At 58.4% G+C, this 12,584-nt stretch overlaps 7 protein-coding genes across 7 annotated transcripts; 3 read left to right on the top strand and 4 right to left on the bottom strand.

The window, feature by feature from the left end:
* Positions 1 to 133: 133 nt before the first annotated feature.
* On the bottom strand, positions 134 to 1,012 carry PHYSODRAFT_498356 (hypothetical protein; the record flags this gene model as incomplete). Its single annotated transcript, XM_009527930.1, has 4 exons — positions 134 to 182; positions 237 to 358; positions 494 to 581; positions 666 to 1,012. 4 exons carry the CDS (start codon positions 1,010 to 1,012, stop codon positions 134 to 136), a joined length of 606 nt encoding a protein of 201 aa, XP_009526225.1.
* A 1,301-nt stretch (positions 1,013 to 2,313) lies between these two features.
* Positions 2,314 to 3,227, top strand: PHYSODRAFT_331180 (hypothetical protein; the record flags this gene model as incomplete). The annotated part of the gene is made up of 4 exons (XM_009527929.1): positions 2,314 to 2,639; positions 2,730 to 2,881; positions 2,958 to 3,018; positions 3,116 to 3,227. The coding sequence occupies 4 exons, from the start codon at positions 2,314 to 2,316 to the stop codon at positions 3,225 to 3,227; spliced, it is 651 nt and encodes a 216-aa protein (XP_009526224.1).
* A 205-nt stretch (positions 3,228 to 3,432) lies between these two features.
* PHYSODRAFT_300331 (hypothetical protein) lies at positions 3,433 to 5,022 on the bottom strand (the record flags this gene model as incomplete). The annotated part of the gene is made up of 1 exon (XM_009527928.1): positions 3,433 to 5,022. The coding sequence occupies one exon, from the start codon at positions 5,020 to 5,022 to the stop codon at positions 3,433 to 3,435; it is 1,590 nt and encodes a 529-aa protein (XP_009526223.1).
* A 189-nt stretch (positions 5,023 to 5,211) lies between these two features.
* On the top strand, positions 5,212 to 5,979 carry PHYSODRAFT_300330 (hypothetical protein; the record flags this gene model as incomplete). The annotated part of the gene is made up of 1 exon (XM_009527927.1): positions 5,212 to 5,979. The coding sequence occupies one exon, from the start codon at positions 5,212 to 5,214 to the stop codon at positions 5,977 to 5,979; it is 768 nt and encodes a 255-aa protein (XP_009526222.1).
* Positions 5,980 to 6,500: 521 nt separating this feature from the next.
* PHYSODRAFT_300329 (hypothetical protein) lies at positions 6,501 to 7,056 on the bottom strand (the record flags this gene model as incomplete). The annotated part of the gene is made up of 2 exons (XM_009527926.1): positions 6,501 to 6,833; positions 6,907 to 7,056. The coding sequence occupies 2 exons, from the start codon at positions 7,054 to 7,056 to the stop codon at positions 6,501 to 6,503; spliced, it is 483 nt and encodes a 160-aa protein (XP_009526221.1).
* Positions 7,057 to 8,017: 961 nt separating this feature from the next.
* PHYSODRAFT_331176 (hypothetical protein) lies at positions 8,018 to 9,312 on the top strand (the record flags this gene model as incomplete). Its single annotated transcript, XM_009527925.1, has 2 exons — positions 8,018 to 8,659; positions 8,710 to 9,312. The coding sequence occupies 2 exons, from the start codon at positions 8,018 to 8,020 to the stop codon at positions 9,310 to 9,312; spliced, it is 1,245 nt and encodes a 414-aa protein (XP_009526220.1).
* A 35-nt stretch (positions 9,313 to 9,347) lies between these two features.
* Positions 9,348 to 11,494, bottom strand: PHYSODRAFT_559881 (hypothetical protein; the record flags this gene model as incomplete). The annotated part of the gene is made up of 1 exon (XM_009527924.1): positions 9,348 to 11,494. One exon carries the CDS (start codon positions 11,492 to 11,494, stop codon positions 9,590 to 9,592), a length of 1,905 nt encoding a protein of 634 aa, XP_009526219.1. The 3' UTR covers positions 9,348 to 9,589.
* Between the last annotated feature and the right edge of the window lie 1,090 nt (positions 11,495 to 12,584).

Here is a 12,584-nt window from a genome sequence, read left to right as displayed (position 1 = left end):
GAGTGCGTCGAACCAGGTCCTATTCCCCTTCAGGCGTAAATCTTTAATGCACATCTATGCGTTTTCAGTCTGCTTTTTAGTTAAGCTATATTTTCTTACATGAATACATGAATCGAGATAGCATAAATACAATCTAGAGCAGTCCGATCGAAAGGCTTGGAAGCGCTACACTCGGACGCTGACTGGATGCTCGGTTACTGCACTGACCGGTTTCTTCGTCGCCTTCGAGCACAGACGGCAAGCGATCCCCTTTCCACGCCGGTGTGACTTTCACTCGCGGTTCTGGAGAGGAGCGTACACCCGCCAACGAGGTTGTGACCACTTGTGCACAGTAGGCAAACAGAGCACCGGGACTTCGCTTGGGCACTGGTGTGTCGTTATGAGGTTTGCAGTTGACCGACGGCAAGCCGTCGAGTACGATCTCATTCCCACCCACGGGCTTTAGCACGACTTCAGCTGGTCGGGTGCATGGCGACGGGATGGTGTACCCGACGTAGTGGAAACCTTTCCCCGGTAAACTTGACCTTTTGGAGCGGTTCCGTCCAGGAGCGGGGGGAGGGAGCGTAGCTTGTCGCGGTTCACTCACTCCGTCGATCTGCACTTCGTAACAATCGGATCGCAGTGAATTATCGTCCAAGTCGAGTTTGTTTGTAGCTGTCGGCGACTCGTGGCATTCCGGAACGTTTGTCGCGAGGCTCGCTCCTGTGGTCCAGAGTGTGTACGGCGAGTCGCTTCGTGGTGTCACCGTCAGCTCCAGGTCCCGACTCACAGATTTGACTACATGGCGTGAATGACGCTCGGCTTGGGCCGATCGCTGCACTTGCCGCATCCAGCTGGAGACGCGGGTCAAAATGGTGCTCACCTTGCGAGCGTTCTCCACTGCGGCTTGCTGCTCTTGCTGGACAGTCTCCAGCTGCAGCTGGAGCTTCTGCTCCATCTCTTTGTGGGTCCTGATCGCATGCTGCAGCTTCTTCTCCAGGTCGTCAATGTACTGGGCGTGCTGCGTTTCCATCAGCGCCAAGCGCTGCACCAACGTCTGGTTCTCGTTGCGGAGCTGCTGCAATTCACTGCGATCCTCACGACGAGAAGGCGAAATCTCCGAATCTTGAACATCCTCGCCACCTTCGTGGGGATCGTCGCTGTCTTGGTTGTTGTCTGCGTCCTCTTTTTCTCCAGGCCTCCACACTGATGGCGTCTTGCCGGCAGCCAGTGCATCCTTGTCCACGGAATTCAGCTTGTCCTCCCATTCGACGCCCTGCGAGCTGGTTGAGAATAGAGACGCCGCAGTCGGCAGACTTCGCGCGGCCGATTGACGAGTGGGGAGCTCAGCCATCACGTGCGAGTTGAGCAAGAAAAGCTGGAATGGACCCGAGCTCGCTGATGCCTCCGTCGAGCGGATAAGATCTTGACATGCATCCGCCAAAGAGTCCGCTGAAACGCTCCGCACGCACTCCACAAGCCACGCAGCGAGTGACCTCGGCCAAATTGACCTTATAGGCCGCCAATAGGTCAGCTACGGGCACGGGATCCACCGAGAATAACCTTGGGAGCTACGTAGTGTTGTGCTCTTCCACGCCCGAAAATACCTGTTGATGGTCGTGCTCAACGCCAACAAGTCCAACGTAGCGCGATTGTTGAAGTTGTGCATTACGCCCGATCGTCGCGTTGTAAAGCAGCAGAGCCCTCACTCAAACTCGAGTGAGTGAGTAAGCTTACGCCAGCGGCTGCGACCGGCCATCCCTTCAGCTTGAATTTCATTCGAGGCAGTGCAGTGCTGCCATCGTGCTGTAGCCCTGTTGCATAAAGGTCTCGGGATATAATGGAGACTCGCGCTTTCGGTGATGGAAACCGTTACTCTTCAAACGGTTTTGCCAGTCGCGTCTAGAACCAAAAATTGCACCAAAAGCCCCGGTGGCAGCCTACACGCGCGTGTGCACGAGTCTCGTTGCCAACAGCAAGCACCTCCCTCTTGCCATTGCGCAGAGAGCGAGGGAGGGAAGCGGGAGCGAGACAAATCGCCACGCCGAACCGATCGCTTGCGCTTGAGGAGCGCAGATGTTCCCCTTCGTGTCACGTCGTTACATTGAAACGCTACCATCGCGATTCAGAGAGCGATAACGCCCTTTCATTGGCTTAGACCATACTCTGATCTCTCTAAACCGATGCGATATCGAATATTCCAGTCGCTCAACGTTGCACGCAGACGGGCGCGGCGGACCGCGAGGGTGATCATCGGAGCTGCTCGCTTCATCACTCGAGGCGGCCGCCATTCATCATTCATCGCTCCCAGTTCTCCTCCCTCTGCTCCCCGAGATGCCGCCAATGCTCAACAGCAGCAACGCGCACGCGCACATGTCGCCGCCGTCCTCGCCTCGAGTGCGCAAAGTGGACGTCGAGTGCAGCAGCAGCAGCAGCAAGAGCAAAGGAGACCGAGACGTGGTTCAGTTCCTGCTCGACACGCTGCAGCAGCGCGTGACCATCGCGTCAATGCGCTCGCTCTTCAGCTGCGCGGGCGTCGGCGAGACGGAGCCGTTCAACCTGCCGCCGCAGCACCGCATGCTGGCGCGCATGAAGACCAACGCCAACTACTTCCTGACCAACTACCTGCTGCTCACCGTCGGCGTCTTCGCCTTCCTGCTGTGAGTGTATTGGTGGCTGCCATCTCCATTGCAATTGCGATGGCAATCCTGTTCTGACTTGGTGTTAACTGGCGGTTGATGCTGCTGCAGGATGTTCTTCCATCCGATTCAGCTGCTGGTGTGCATCGTGGTGGGCTACGGGTGGCACGTGTTTCTCACCAAGAAGGAGATCCCGACCGACAAGTTCGAGGTCTTTGGGCGGCGACTGAGTGAGCAGGACATTCTGCTCGCGGCGACAGGATGTACGTTGGTAGTTGCAGGTGTGTAGTTTGTGGATCTGGTGCTGACGGTGCCTTGTGTTATGTGGATCCTTTGCAGCGACGATGGTGTTCCTGCTCTTCTTCGTTCTGCCGTCGGTTATCTTCGCGTTATCCGTGTCGTGAGTATGCTTGTGGCGTTGCTATTGCTAGGCGCTCGCATCTTGCGTTTAACATCCTTTTGTCATATCTGACGTGAATTGGTGCACGTACCCGCAGATCGCTGGCTAGTGCGGCGCACGCGTTGCTGCGCAACAACCGGCTCAAAGACGACTCGTTTGAATCTCGACAGGGCTCGGTTGCTGCTTCTAAGGCGGAGGAGCTGGTGTAGTGTGCGTTTACCCACCGCGAGCAGCCACATCTATCTAGTTTCAATAGCGACCGACCAACAGATCCAGTCATTTACTGGACTCGAGGGGCGATGGAATGCGCTGGCACATTCCGTCGCTCGGCACGTCTGTATACTCGTCACCAAGATACGTTTATTAATCCAAAATACGTTCATAGTCTTCCGATTCAGTGAGTGTGGGGCTCTCTCATTCGTGCCGCTTCTTGACAGCAAACCTGACCGTATCGCCTTGCTCGTCGTAGCCCATTTGGCGCGTGTGCATCAGCACATTAGCCAGTACTGGAATTTTGAACACCAGGAATGGGAACGAAAACAAGCCGTACGCAGTGCGGATCCAGTAGAACAACGCTTGACGCTGCCACGACTCGAACGGAAGCCATAGTACAAGACTCGCGAGAGCCATGATCACGGTGAAAGATACCGTCTCATATCCGCAGAACTTCATGAGGTAGCCACCACGATTTAAATGCACTTCGTTGCCGAAAGCATCGTGAAACACGCGCCGTTCTCGCAGCTCCATAGACTTCGTACGATACAACTCTTGTGGCCGCACAGTGTACGGCAGTCGGAAGAACGCCGCCCAGACGAGGACGATCTGAAGCACGAAGAAGCACGCGGTACCGTCACTGAGCGCAGGGCCGCCTCCATTTTGGCACGCCAGCATCGAGCCCTGCACGATACACTTCGTGTACATGAAGATCCCAAACATCATGTGCATGATTCCCAGCGTAATTAACTGCGCCGCCTTGAAACTCACAATAAACTGGCACAATTGGTGCTCGTTCGTCTTGTCCTTGATGATAAACATGAAGATCCACCACAGCTGCCCCACCACCGGCAAAAGACCCACGCCCGTATACAAAACCCACCACGGATCCTTGAAGGATTTCCAAATCGTCTTATCACACGGGAACAAGTGATACAAAATATGTCCGCGGAGACGACGAAAGGGTCCAAACCTTCTCTTGGTCACTGGGACGACATCTCCTCGTCCGCTGGGTGGGGCGCTGCCACCTCCGCTGCTCCTTCCGCCGGCCTTCGCAGCTTTCTCTAATGCACTCGTAGGCGAATCCTGGCCAAACAGCTCGCGCGTCTTGCGGAAAATCTCCATCTTGACATCTGGCATGAACTGCTCGATGCCGATGTCAATGTTCGTCTTCAAATAGCTCGGCATGTCTGGGTCCTTCAGCGTCTGCTTGAGCCTGGCGGCGACGATATCCAGCGCGCTCTCCAGCACTTTCCTCACTGTGCGGTGCATGGCGAACTGCACCTCGTCCTTGGTGTCCTTGGCGATGTGGTTGAGTCTCTTGCCCGTGGACTTGATCATGGTGCTGGTACTGCCCACGATGCCGCTCCAGGCGGTGGGCAGCTGCTCCGCCGCGTCAGCGGCTCGCTCCGCGGCGTCCAGCACCTGCTGCTCCGGGAAAATGTCGGGGAACACGCGCTTGTACTCCTGCGCGAAGAGCTGCACGTCCCTGACCACGAGCTCGCGGCGCGGCTCCGCGTCCGCGTCGAGGCTGTCGCTGCTGCCGACGCTGAGTCGCCGCTGCTGCTGCTTGCGCGTGAGGTTGCGCCAGAAGCGCCGCATCTCGAGCCGCTGCTGGGCCGACAGCTGCGGCATCTGCTCCATGGCCTGGAAGAAGAGCTCGGACGTCACGGGCCGCTCCGCCGACTCGAGCTCCTGGTCCTCCCGCTCCTCGCGCTCCTGCAGGAACGAGAACACGAACACGCCCGCCGACATGGCCACGGCCCCGTACAGCACGCGCGACGGCAGCATAGCTCCGCTTCGTCAACGTTTGCGTGTTGGCTTCAAGTGGCGAACCCAATTAATACCAATTTGCGCATTTTGTGTGTGTTTACATTCTGAATACAGTATCAAATCTGTACAGTTACTAAACCTGGAGCAATCCTTAACTTTTGGCTCGCAGGATCAATTTGAAGAAAAGCTTGGCGCATTTAACGGACGATGGCCGAGTACTCGACGGAGGCGGAGGACCTGGTGCTGCGCGCGACGGATGAGACGCTGGCGGGCCCCGAGTGGGCTCTGAATATGGCGCTGTGCGACTGCGCCAACGCGCAGCACGCCGCGTGCGACGACATCGTGCGCCTGCTGCAGCGCCGCCTGCAGAGCGGGCAGCCCAAGGTGGCGCTGCTGGCGCTGGTGCTGACCGAGACGCTGGTGAAGAACGGGCCGGCCGCCGTGCACAGCCTCGTGGGCTCGCGGCTGTTCCTGAACGAGGTGGCGGCGCTCTCGGACGGCAGCCTGGGCGTGGACGTGCAGAACCAAGCGCTGCTGCTGATCCGCCAGTGGGCCGACGCCTTCATGGGCGGCGAGCTGCACGCGTTCCAGGACGTGTACAGGCAGCTCAAGCTGCAGGGCGTGGCCTTCCCGGAGGTGGAGAACGATGTACCCATCTTCACGCCGCCGTCCTCCACGACTGCTGCCTCTAGGGAGGAGAGCTCTGCTGGTTTCGCGGCTGCGGCGCCGAGACGCACGAGGGAGCAGCAGCTGGAGAAGCTGCACGCGGACTTGAAGGTGGTGCAGGAGAAGATTAAGCTGCTGAGGGAGCTGCACACGAAAGGACAGACTGGAGAGCAGCTGGAAGACGTGCTGGACTTCTTGCGCCAGTGCCAGCCCAGAATGAACACGCTCATTGAAGGAGGCGTCATGGGCAAGATCGACGAACGCACGCTCGAGGAGTGCCTCACTGTACGTGGCGCTGGAGTTGTATAGTGTGGGTGAAGGGTGCCGATATATATATTTTTTTTTTTTTTGCTGTGAGCAGGTGAACGATAATTTAATGAAGACGCTGGAGGAGTGCAGCAAGACCAAGACGAACGACATGATGACCTTCGACTCGCCGCCTCGCGCGAACCGAACGGCTAGGCTGTCGGACGGAGTAGCCGCGTTGAACTTGGACGATGGAGGTAGGGCGTCGGGTTCTGCTGCTGCTGCTCCTCGGTCGGTGCCGTCTCCTCGCTCCACTCTCACCACTATGGATGATGGTATGTTGTGTAGGTGCTGCCCTGTGACAGCGAGTGTGCGGGTGATTAAGCATACCTGGCTGCGTTGTGTTTGCTGCGATTGTTTATTAGACTTCGACAACTTCCTGAACAAGACGGCCACTCATTAGCGGACAAGATAGGAACAACAAGCGGCGGTGAGGCTCCGGCATCTGTATCGGAAGCTTCAATCACCATGATCTCAATCGTATATTCTTGATACTTGGTCGTTGTGGAACTACTGTACTGTGCTCAATGGATCGACATGTCTTTGGTGGTAGCTTTTGGGGCTCTCTTTACAATCCACTCCTTCTCCTGCTCAGTGGGCACTCGCGTCTCGGATGGATTATTGTACGCCGACACGAGGCCTGTCGAGGGGGTGTAAATGCCGTTGCCGGCATCGTAAGAGCCTAGCGGGACTACTCGGTTGACGCCCGTATCGAAGTAGTTGAGCTCGCCTGTCGGAAGGATTCCTCGAGGAGATACCGACTCCGAGTAGTACTGCCGGTTGGCGTCGGTGCAGTACGTCCAGCCCGTTGGGGCATACTCAAGTCCGTCCGAGAACGTGAAGGTCCCTTCCACTTGCTGTATAGCCGAACAAAGTTGTTAGAGCCTCTGCAATGAGGCTGGCAAAGACTTCAGTGAATTTTCTACCTACCTTTCCGCAAGCCCATTCCCCTTCCAGTTTTCCCTCGGGGAAGAAGAGCGTGCCTCGACCATGAAACTCGCCGTTCTGGAACTCGCCTTCGTATCGATAGCCGTCGGGCAGGTGTAGCACTCCCTTGCCATGGTAGCGTCCGAACTCCATGGATCCCTCATACTGCACATGCCTGTCAGTGCATCAACCTCGCAACAGCAGCAACACAAACGGCGTTTACCTTCGATTGACTGTACTCCATGACTCGGACCGAGCAAGAACGCGGCTTCTTAGACGAAGGAAGATGCTTGACTAACAGATCGCAACGCGACCTCGCTGGAATAATGTAGCAAGCAAGATTAGCAACGCCATCACCTTGGCGTTCTTGACGTTCTTATCGCGCTCACTATTTCGAGCATGATGCCCAAAATCCTACACCAACAGGATCGAGGACTGGTGCATTGTGCATAAAGTCAAGACGGCCATCTTCAAGCAGAGAACGAACGATTTTCTTGGCAGCGATGCCATGTCTGTCGTGTAGATTTGCTTGTTGAACTCCTGTTGGACGTGAACCAAGCTCGACGTGGATAACCAGCACGCCAACTCTTGTCTGCAGCCGCCCTCATCTGCTTCGGACCAGATCGGTTCGAAGTGAAGCCATCCATTGCAGTTAGTCACGAATGACAACTTCAACGAGCGTGTCAACAACTTCAAGGATGCGACTAAGCGAGGGCTGTGCCGGCCTGCAAACGACCGAAAAGATCCTAGGATCCTCTACTTCATGCTGAGACGACCGACCGACTTGAAAGTGCTTAAGTGTCGCTCTCACTTGTGTAAGGGGCCCTTACTAAGGGCATCGTCGAGCGCCGAATCGCGCGCCATGGAATCTAGAGCGACCACATGGCTGGGTGAGCGGGGGCTGGGCCTCGGACAATCGCACTTCCTCATCGTTGCACCTAGCAATACCTAATCGCCACCACTTGCTGATGGCACCGGTCACGTTGGACTCGTCGAGGCTTTGGCCGTCTTAGTAAGACTCGTACCGACCTCTCCGTGTGCCTTCCTCTCTAGCCGGCACGACGCTCACTTGCAATCGACAGTGTGTTCGACAAGCTTTGCTCTGGTGCACATCATGCTGACACTTCGGTTCCGAGACCTGGTCCATCTACTGCTCGGCCTTGGGCTGCTGTTCATCGTTTTACCGTCCGTGATCGCGGATGAACAAGTCTCCGAGGCCACCGTCGACCCGTACGTGGGCAAGACCGTCGTCGAGATCATTGAGGCGCGCGGCTACGAAGTCGAGACGCACAAGGTGACCACCTCGGACGGCTACCTCCTCACCATGTACCGGATCCCCAAGACGTACGCCGAGAGTCAATCGGGCTCCGACGCGGCTGCCAACAAGCCTGCGGTTCATCTGCAGCACGGACTGCTGGACAGCAGCTTCACCTTCGTCTCCAACTTCCGCAACCAGAGTCTCGCGTACGTGTTAGCCGACGCCGGCTTCGACGTGTGGCTCGGCAACAACCGCGGCACGACGTGGTCGAATGAGCACACGATGCTGACGACGGACGATGATGCGTACTGGGAGTTTTCGTGGCAGGAAATGGGTCTCTACGACCTGCCGGCGATGATCAACTACGTCTTGGACACCACGGGTCGCTCCACCTTGAGCTACATTGGCCACTCGGAGGGTACAACACAAGCGTTCGTGGGGTTCTCGGAGAATCAAGAGGTGGCAAAAGTTGTCGACTACTTCGGAGCGCTCGCTCCAGTAGCTTGGACGGGTCACGCCACCGCTAAGCTCTTTGTACGCTGGCCAAGCTCAAGGTGGACGAGGTCTTCCTCAACCTGGGCTTCACAAGCTTCTTGCCTCATACGGAGCTGCTCGAGACGTTGCTGGCCGACGTTGTATGCACCAACCTCGACGAGCTCTGTAACTCCGCCATCGGTCTTATCGCCGGTCCGTCGGACAACTTGAACGCCACGCGCATTCCTGTCTACCTCTCGCAGACCCCCGCGGGCACGTCGGTCCAGAACATGGCTCACTACGCGCAAGGAATCCGGGACGACACCTTCGCCAAGTATGACTACGGCTGCAGCTGTGTGCGTCTCCTGGGGATCAACCTTTGCTCGTCGCTCATCTGCAAGAACAAGGCCGTGTACGGCAGCTTCGACCCGCCCGCGTTCCCTATCGGAGACATGGTCTACCCTCGCACAGGGTTCTACATCGGCGCGACCGACACGTTTGCCACGTCCACGGACATTGAGCAGCTCCGCTCAGGGCTTCCCAGCGCCACTATCGTGTACGAGCAAACCATCGACGCGTTCTCGCACCTGGACTTCACCTGGGCCCAGAACGCCAACGAACTCGTGTATCAAGACCTGTTGGTGAAGCTGAAGAAGTACGCTGGCGTCGGATATTGATGTTGTTGCCGCTTGAAGGCTAGGACGCAGTGTGTATCTCGTAACTCGCTTGTATTTTCTGTTTCCTACTGTACTTGTTTGTTCTCCGTCGGCCTCCTGAGTACAGGAGGCCTCGGGCTGGAAAACGGCGTCTTCTTACTAAATAACAACGCGTGCGGCATTTCCAACGTCTGAAGTCCGGTGTTGTGAGTTCCAGCGCTGTGCTGGTCGCGTGAAGGCTCTCGTGCTTCATGGGTGCTCAAAAGAAGGAGAGCCCGGGCCCTGTGAGGAAGGCGCCTTACCATCCAACAGTCATCGAGCCCACGTCTTCATCCGAGTCGTCCTCCTGGTCCATCAGGCTTAATGCCTCACGGAACACCTCGACAGCCTTATCGTGCTCGCCCTTGGAGTGCAGGATCTTGCCCAGCATCGACAGCGACGCGTAGTTCTTGGGCGTGAGCGCCAACGCACGTCGGATGGCAATCTCAGCGTCGTAGAACTCACCAGCGCCGTGAAGCGCACGCGCCAGATTAATCCACACGTCCACGTCCTTGCGGTTCGCGTCGACCGACTTGCGGAACTCCACCACAGCGCTGTTGTACTCGCCGCGGTCGAGGAAGACCTGGCCCAGGTAGTTGCACGTCTCGGCGACGTTCACCTCCCTGTCCTCAATCAGGTCGATCTTCTTCTCCACCTGCACCGAGTACTGACGCTGTCGTCCCTGCACCTCCTCCTTCTTGTTGCCAGTGTTGTGGTTCTCGTCGTCTTCATCGTCGTCCAAGGAGAGGCGGTTAATATCAATGATGCGGTTGTTGCGCAGCTCCGCTACGTCCGCGTCCACTGCAGCGCGCTCCTTCTTGGCTTCAGCCGCCAGGCGGGTGGCGTCCTCCAGCTTCTTCTCAATGCGAGACTTGGCCAAGGTCAGCTCCTGCACATGCGACTCCAGCTCGCGCACCTGTTCCTGCATATCCTGGTACTTCTCCGTCGAATCCACATCTGTCCACGCGCGAGGACGTCCGCGCGGGTCGTCCTCGAACGGCAAGGCCGTCGTCAGCGTCGGGTCGCGCTCTGCCGTGTCCCGCACGATCCTGCGCGGGGTGCAAGACGAATTGAAGTAGCGGTCAGTATCCGACGGGCTCTGGAACGCCGAGTCGCGGCTGCTGGAAGATGTGGTGGTCATGGACACTGTGCTGTTGATGGAGCGCAGCGGTGGTCGGCCAGCGCCCTTGGGATTCGGCGTAGACTCCTGTCGCATCATGTTGGGCTCCATCGGGGGCAAGCTGCTGTGACGTCCATGGCCGTACATGTTGACCACCGCAGAGGGCGCGCCGTTCTCGCGCAGGTCATCGTAGCAGAGAATGCACACGCGCTGGGGCGTCTTGAGGCCCAAGTGGTGCAGCGGCAGACGCTTGTTCGAGTGCGTACTGCACACCGACTCGCCGCATGAGCGACAGTGGTGACGCGTCTTGAAGTAGCTGAACTTGAGCTGGCAGATGTTGCACCGCTTGTCCAGTCTCCAGCGCGGGGGCAGCGGCACCCCCGCGAGTCCGTCGGGCAGTCTGAGAGCGCTGCTCACAGCGTTGACGGCCGACCGGTTGCTGGCCCACTCGTCGTCCAGCGCGGCGCCTCCGCGGCCGCTGCCCAAGGCCGAGGGGAGGCTCCTGAAGCTGCTGACGCTGGTGGTGTCGTCCGGGAGGGGGAAGCCGCCGGGTTGGTTCAAGAAGGCCTGGAACCTGGCGCTCGGGCGGTCGGGCGCCTTGCCCGCGGCGCGCAGCTGCTCCTCCATCTCGACGAGGAACGTGACCTTGTCGTCCGTGAGCTGGTAGGCCCTGGCGAGCTCGGCGGGCGTCTCGCCCGTGGGGGTTTCCTCGAAGAGGCACTCGGCGACGTCGGGCGCGGCCTGCACGAGCGCGCGCAGCACCTCGAGCTTGGTGGCGGCCTTGACGGCGATGTGCAGCGGCAGCAGGCCGCCCTTGTTCTTGTGGCTGAGCGCGTTGGGGGCCACGTCCACGAGCTTCTTGACGGTGCGCAGCGGCACGTGCGTGTCCGTGCAGGCCCAGTGCAGCGGCATCATGCCGAAGTCGTCCATGTCGTCGGCGCGCTCGGGCTGCGCCGAGATGAGGCGGTCGAGCGCGCCCCACTCGCTGGACTCGGCCAGCTCCAGCGCCGTCTTGGCGGCGTCCTGCGCGGCCTTGGGCTTCATGCTTCCTGTGTGTCTCTGTGTGTCTCGAACCTCCTCCTTCCCTCTCTCGGCGCTTGCTGCGTGTTACACGTACACACGCGGCTGCGGGGCGCGGGGAGTTTTCGGTTGTGAGACCGTCGACGGAGTTGCCGAGCCTCGAGGGAGAGGAGGGCGACGTCGGTCTCGGCTGCGCTGGCCCGGCTCTGTTCCCGAAATTGCCGATGTACTGTACACCTTCTTTTTTGTCAATTTCGGCCAGCCCAAGTGGTGAATGCGTTTCACCCCAACTCGCTGTTCTCGGGCCTTTGCCAGCTGGGTGAGCTTGTCCCAAACAGCGAGAAAATCTTGCAATGCAGTGGCCTGCGTTTACAGGGGCGCTTACGCTTTGCTTTGCTTGTCTTGTCTTGGAACATACCAGAACGCAGCGTCAAGTTTTCTGTTTAGAGATTTTTTGCTTCGCGCCGTTGGAAAGGGACACATCAACTCGGAGATTTGCAAAGCCGAGCGTCGCGGTCGCCGCGCGTCCGAGCTATGGCTGTGGCGTGCCGAGCTCCGGAGTGGCGACGCCCGGGTCGAGCGAGCCGCGATCGATGGGCCGGCCGATAGGATATCGATAGCTCAGCCAACTCGTCATGGAGCGAGCTCAAGAGGATTTTTAATCTGCGAAGGAGCAGCACGCGCACGCGGATCTGCCGGTGCATGGAGCGCAGAGACGCTGCCCTTGGTGCACGCGCTCGCTTGTTTTCTGCTGCTTTTTCGCCAAGCAGCGGCATGGCCAAGCGCTTCTCAGGCGAAAAAGATGCCGAGCGCTTCAACTTGGGGAGCCGCACGAGCCCAAGGATGAGGTGGAGTGCCTGCATCTTTGATTGCAGCTCAGACAGGGCGCGGCTTGTACAGCAGCAGCGAGTTGCTGAGCAACAGCAGCAGCAGCAGCGCGGACATTGGAATGGCTCAGCCCACGATGAGCATGGGTGCTCTCTAAAGACAGCGCGTCCACCCACCACGACACGAGGTACGCCAGCAGCAATGGCAGGGCAGACCGCGGGCCCGGCAAGCGGGCGGATCCCACGCCCGCCGAGAGATGCAAGCACGCCAGCTACTTCAGTGGAAG

Source organism: Phytophthora sojae (genome assembly GCF_000149755.1).
Source record: "Phytophthora sojae unplaced genomic scaffold PHYSOscaffold_4, whole genome shotgun sequence".
In the NCBI taxonomy this organism is placed as follows: Eukaryota; Oomycota; class Peronosporomycetes; order Peronosporales; family Peronosporaceae; genus Phytophthora; species Phytophthora sojae.
This window is presented reverse-complemented; position numbering and strand designations above follow the sequence as displayed.